Source organism: Anser cygnoides, chromosome 3 (assembly GCF_040182565.1).
Source record: "Anser cygnoides isolate HZ-2024a breed goose chromosome 3, Taihu_goose_T2T_genome, whole genome shotgun sequence".
In the NCBI taxonomy this organism is placed as follows: domain Eukaryota; kingdom Metazoa; phylum Chordata; class Aves; order Anseriformes; family Anatidae; genus Anser; species Anser cygnoides.
Window position 1 is genome coordinate 9499859 of NC_089875.1, and position 6507 is coordinate 9506365.

The following is a 6507-nucleotide window of genomic DNA, read 5'->3' on the forward strand; positions in this document are numbered from 1 at the left end:
CTTCTGACGTCAGGGCACAGTTGCTTTCAATTTGTCATTGCTCAACTGATATTTTGAGAAATAGAGCTCTGTGCTATATTTGAACTGGTTTATAGTAAAGAAACTGATATATGGGCCTTTCTGGATTTGCCATTAAATTGCCTTATGCTTTGGGTACTAGGGAGTCTCACTGAATAAGGTAGGCAAAAACTGGATCCAGTCCTTCAGATACACAGTTCTGTTGCTGGTTCACATATCATTGTAACGTGCAAGTGGTGAGCTTGGGCCCTGTGCCTTCCTTCTATCCTGTTCTGAGTGTGTGGGAAGAACAATATTATCTTTGTAGGTCAGTCCTGGGTTGCTTTCAGCTTTTTTTTTTTTTTTTTTTTTTTTCATCTTAGAGCTTTAAGTGTTCAGGCATGCTTGAGGTAAACCTTTACACATTTGTAAGTTTGTCTCATTTCTAGGAAAAAATAGAGACCATAAGTAAATGAGGGATTGAGATTGAGTCCATTTATTCCTGGGAGCCTGGTTTTAACTGTCAGAAAGGTGTGAGGATGGAGAGGTGGTGGTTTGGGAGGGGGCTTTGGAGGGTTTTGCTGAACATCATTTGCTTTGGTGGCCACAGCTTAGAAAACAGCTGTCATTTACTGACAGCAGTCAGCAGGACATGGCAAAGAGAGGTGGTCTCACTGGGGTCGGGGGTTCCCTCTCCTGCCTGGAACAAATGGGCAAAGTGGACAGAAACTTCACACACTATAGACTTTGTCATTAAACCCTGGCACTGCTTTGGGCAGACTTGAGGAGGTGCAATGCCAGTGTCAGTCAAATGTTAACTTCAGGATTTTTATATTTCTGGGACCATAAATTCAGTGCTTACTAAATGATATTCCAGTGATTGTTCTGATAGTTGTTGGACTTTTGGATTGATTTCGTTTCTGTTACCCCACTGCTTACGTGAACTGTGTTTTCTGACATGGGCATAGTCTTGAGCTCTGTTATCAATGTTTACCTGGGCAGGGTGGTGCCTTGCTTCTGGAACTGTGCTCATGCAGGGGAGAGCTCAGGGAGCAGTCAAAATGGTTCACTGTGTGTGCTTGAAGCCAGCTGATTTACGATACCAAATGCACGCTTTGTGAGAGAGTCATTCTGAGTGTTCACAAACTTGGGGGCTTTTTGCTGTATAACAGTTGTTGGCTTTCCTCCTATCTCTGGGGTAGGGGACATGCTGCAGGGACAGACTTGCTCAGAAAGTGGAGATTTGCTTTGGTAAAGTTGTTGTGCAAAGAGGCTGGCAGCTAGCTCTCACCCTGGCACTGCAGAGAGCAGAACTGGGCCAAGGTTTGAATGAATCATGAGGGAGGTTAGAGAAATCTGCTTTATTTTTCTTGATAAACTTGCCAAATTCCTTCAGTGGAAATGCAGCTGATGGTAACATTGCAGCCTTGTTAACTTTGGGTTAACTTTTCAGGGTTAACTTTGTGCCTCTAGTGCTACTTGCGTCACCTCTGGAAAGAACTGACAGATAAAGAACTGCATCATTTGCAATTAATCCTGCTCAATTTTGAATGGGATCAGCTTTGAAGGAAGCTCTTGAAGTAAACTTACTGTCATTACAGGGGTTGTGCAGCTAGACCTGTCTTTACTGCCCTGCCCTTACTGCTGGCTGTTGATTTTGTTTGGTTTGGACATTTTGCGTCTTATGATAAGCTAAAAATGGACGTCTGACTGCATAACTTCTGAGTAACTCAGCTGTAGTCTGCATCTTTTGCCCACAGTCCTTCAGCTTAGAGTCTTTATTTTGCAGTGCTTTGTGCCCGTCTTTTGCCTTTGCATCTCCTGCTTATTGTGGTGCTTCACCTTCGGTTGCTGTCTGTGCCCACATCTTTGGATTTGGATGGATCTGCAGCCTCTGCACCACCTTCCACTGTTTTGCAGCGTCTTGCCCAGAAAATAACCAGACATGCTTAGCTGATTAGAGTGCTGGGGTTCTTGTCTGCTTAGCAAGAAATAAGTGCTGCTAAATCCACTAGATCTGACATCCGAATCCTGGCTTCTGCTCTGTTCCTTATGGGCTGTGCAACACTAGAAGAAATGGGCTGGTTTTCCTCAGGGAGGAATCCTACACAGAAATAGAGCTGGCAGCCTGCAGCCCGCTCCTGCCCTGGTATAGGTCAGAGGTGTGCTTGGGTCACTCTGCACCTGATGGAAAGCTGGTGGGGTTTAACTCCCTCAGAGCTGTGCAAAACCGTTGAAGCAGGGTCGAGACCCCCCCCCCCCCGACAGGGCCTGCGCAAGAGCGGAGTCAGCAGGGCAGGGGGAGCAATAGCGAGGCCGGTGCTGGGGCAGGCACCACGAACAGCAGCGGGAAGGGCTGGGTGCGCGTTAACGGAAAGTCTTCTCATTGGAGTTTGTCTCTGACCTGCAGCCGTCTTCCATTTTATGGCACTGATGACTTCTTTCTTCCGTGAATATTGTAGTATTCTAAGTCCTTGTGTTGTTTAAGGGAAGAAAGTCACGCAAGCCAGCCTTGCCGCATTCCCTTCCTTCCAGACAGGTTTTTCACCCAGTGTGGCAGAAGCCCCTGCCTGCCTAGCATAGTCAGTGCTTCATGGAGAATCGCAGCGTGGCTCTGGTGGGGCAGTGCCACCGGTGGCTTTGCAGCCCCAGGGTTGATGTGCTCATGTGTTGGCTGCTGGGCTGCCATGCAACCAAATGACCTGCTTTCCTTCTCGCTCTGTCCCCAAGGGCTGTGGCATGTGCCAGCCCTTTAACCTCCCTGCCTGTCCTGTTCCTGTCTTCGAAGGGTGGGAGGTAGGAACTGTTTGCCCGTCGTTCTTAAATGCTGTATTGGAAGTGCTGTGTACACGCAGAGGGCCTTGAGCAGCCACCACGTACTGACAGCTTGTGGTCACTGCTGACTTGGGCCGAATTCAGCCCAATGACCTAGACGCAAGAGGCCACATATCCCATTACTAAACCCTTCAGCCATCTCGTCACTCATCTATAATTACATTAGATGCACATGGGTGGAGTTTGGGGTATTCCAGCTTCATATGTACATTTAGAGAAGTTATCTCACTGGTATAACTAGTATGTTCTTGTAAGACCAGTCACAGGCTGACATGTGCTTTTTATTTTTCAGTTCGCAGTGTTGATGTGGGTATTCACTTATGTTGGTGCCTTGTTTAATGGTCTGACATTACTGATATTGGGTAAGCGTTTTAAATTGTGTTAAATACCTGGCATTACAAAATAACCCTGGAAAAGCAATGAAGTCTGCCCGATACTCCCAGGCTATTCCTGTGTTCTTGAGAGTGTATCAAGATGGTATAGTTGTGTGTCCTTTCTCTAGGACATTGATAACCCTGCAGAATGGATAATTTTGAATTGTGTTGAATTCTGTGAAGTTGCACATTTTCCAGACATCATATCTCCCTGTCAGGGTTAGCTTTTCTTTAATATCATTGCTATATTGTAACTTTGGTGGGGGTACAAAATCAGCTCTGGTCACCTCCCACTGAAGATAGTTTGTTTCTTGTAGCCCAGAGCAGTGCAGACAGGGGTGCCACTGACCTAAGCATTCTTGCTGAAGAATGTGCCCTAACCCACAGTGAAAAAGTGAACTGTGACCAGACTTACTGTATCATTAACAAGACCTGGAGAGCAGCCCAGCTTCTCCTGAACAGGGATTATTTAAATTACTGGCCAACACTTTTTGTATGTGGCCTAGTTATTTCTTTTTGTTGTACCTTTTTGAAAGAAATGTCAAGGTGTGAAAGCTAGTCTTTGTTTAACTGAGCACCATTCCTTCTGTCAATATTTATACCTTTGATCTGTTCTTTTCCAGCTTTGATTTCACTCTTCAGTGTTCCTGTTATTTATGAGAGACATCAGGTGAGTGTTCAATAAGGTTCATTAAATATTCCATAAAGTTAGCTCTGTTGAAGCAAAACCAGGAGAAAATACAAATTCATTTTATTCTTCTAAACTCTTTGAAGTCTTTAAAATGGAGGCCTTTAATCAGGAGTCACTGCCAGAGCCAAGAGAACCAAGTTCACTTGGAAGTCCAGGCCATGCATGCTTTCCCCTCCTCCTTTTTGGTGGAAGTGTAAGGCGGATTCCCCAGCAAACGATTATGAAAAAAAACATGATTAACCTGGAGGCCTTCTCTTCCTCTCATCCAGATTTGTTCAGGCCTGCTGCAGCAGTAGGCAGGGTGTGTGAATCTTGATGTAAGTACTTTAAAACCAATTCCTGAGAGAGGAAAAAAAAAACAAAAAAACAAAAACACTTTGGAGCTGCTATTCAGGATTTGTGTCCTGAAGCCCCACAGAATTTGTAATTTGGCTAAAGCAGGCAGCAGGAAAGGCTTGGCACAGTCTAATACTTCTATCAACAGACTAATGTAAAGGAAAAGGCGGTGAGAAGAAGCCAAAGTAAAATGACTATGATTAAATAATAGTAGAGCTTGCTCAGGGACTGTCTTCAGCAGGTGATAGCACAGGAGGGGGGGAAGCCAGCCCTGGCTTAGCAGTTCCTTCTCCTCTTTCCAAAACAACTCTGCTCCTGGAGGTCAGTCTGGGATGTAGGAAAGGTGGAAGAAATGCTCTAAAAAGATGGGAGAGCTTCTCAGGCTCCTCTCCAACCTCTGTATGACCCTAGAAACGAGCTAAATACTGTGCAGTGAAAAGAAAGACGAAGGACAGTTTGTGTGGCTTAGCCTGGGCTCCTCGATCCTCCTGACAAGCTGAAGGCTGCTCTCGGAGGGTGTAAGCTGTTCAACAGCAAAGCAGCTTTCCTTCTCTGTGGTGCCCAGAGGAGAAAGAGGAGCTGACTGCTCACTCCTCACCACGGGCCTTGGTTGTGCATACTTGTGTTGGAGCAGCATCAAACTGGGAAATAAACACTGTTGAGCTGCTTCCTTCCATCAGTGGTCATTCCTGCAAGGCATGTCTTGGTGTGTGTAACTGCCTGCCAGGCAGCAAAGGAACTGTTGGTAAGCCTTGGTCTCTAACATCTCTTACCTTAAATTTCAGGCCCAAATTGACCATTATTTGGGACTAGTGAACAAGAATGTCAAAGATGCGATGGCTAAGTGAGTTTTTTGTTTGTTTTTCATTTAAACATAAATAATGTTTAGGTTCTTGGCACACATGCTGCTTCTGTATATAACAAATGCATTATATATACTAGTTGTGGGAGGAGAAAGTTCTTTGCTTAAAATGGAATGGTTATGAAATCAGCTCTTTTCTTGGAGATGCATTTAAGTTCATCCAATGTTATTTTTAATAGAAATCTATATATTAGTGAAACTGTAGTCCCTCAGCAGTTGCAGCTGTGGGGTGAGCGAAGGAGGCCTTTAGCAGTTCTATCAATTTCTCAGTGTAATAGTTGGTTTGCCATGATAATTACCTTCACACATTGCTGTCTTGAAGGCTTTTCTACCTACTCTTTTTTCCTTACTCAAATGCTGTTCTTTTTCCTCTCCTGTTCCTTTTGCAGGATCCAAGCAAAAATTCCTGGGTTGAAGCGCAAAACTGAATAAAAAGCCCGAAGCAACTTACTGATAGGAAGTTCATCTTTTAAGGGGGAAAATACTTATTTGGATTTACATGGGGAGGGTCAGGGAATAAGCAAAACCCTTGACATTGCAGTGCAATTTCACAGATCTTTATTTTTTAGCAACGCAGTGTTTGAGGAAAAATAACTGTTTTGACTGCCATGTGTTTCATCATCTTAAGTATTGTAAGCTGCTATGTATGGATTTAAAACTAATCATCTTTCTTTATCCTGTGTGCAGCACTGGCTAATACAAAAAGATTTGAGAAAGCTGTACATTTTGCTTCATCAGAGGTAGGCGCTGCTGCGTTCCAGAAGAGGTAGTGCAGATGGAGCGGAGGATAACACTTCCCAGTTTGTGCACTGTGTATGGTCTGTGTAGATTGATGCAGATTTTCTAAAATGAGATGTTTTAGAAGAATATACCATTTTAGCAAGTTTTGAAAAATCTTGCCTTTTTGGTATGAGTATAGCTGTATTGTGATTTTATTGTTTTATCAATTGCCAATATATATATATATGTGTTTCACAAAGCTTAGATCTTTCAGCTGCTCCACAGTGCTTCATACTTCAGAGAATTGACTGATTTCTGGACTAGCTCCATAGCACACAAGCTTGAAAAACTAAAATGTCTTTGTAAACACTAGCATCTGTTTAAAAGAAACAACAAAAAAAAGTAACGAACAAAGGAACCGCCACATATATTAAAAGATTACAGCATACACTTCGTTGCGCAAACATGCAGTAGTTGATTTTGAGCAAATAACTCTACAGTCTCTCAAACTCTGATAATCTGTGGACTGAATATCTAATGCTGCAAATGTTGTTTGGAAACTTAAAACCTTGTTATGCAAGAAATTATAAATGAAAATTTATACACTTGCAGTTTAAGCTGTATTGAACTAAGTCTGTGGAATGCATTGTGAAATGTAAAAAAAAAAAAAAAAAACAAGAAAAAAAACAAAA

General features: G+C 43.2%; 1 protein-coding gene across 8 annotated transcripts in view; it reads left to right on the forward strand.

Moving 5' to 3' along the window:
* Window positions 1–6507, forward strand: part of RTN4 (reticulon 4) — a 46807-nt gene extending 40300 nt beyond the window's left edge. For all 8 annotated transcript variants that reach the window (XM_066995429.1, XM_048060923.2, XM_066995423.1 and 5 more), the window contains 4 exons: window positions 3125–3194; window positions 3830–3876; window positions 5019–5077; window positions 5485–6507. In XM_066995429.1, coding sequence (XP_066851530.1) covers window positions 3125–3194; window positions 3830–3876; window positions 5019–5077; window positions 5485–5527 — 219 coding nt within the window. In that variant the 3' untranslated portion in view covers window positions 5528–6507. The remainder of the gene's footprint in view (window positions 1–3124; window positions 3195–3829; window positions 3877–5018; window positions 5078–5484) is intronic.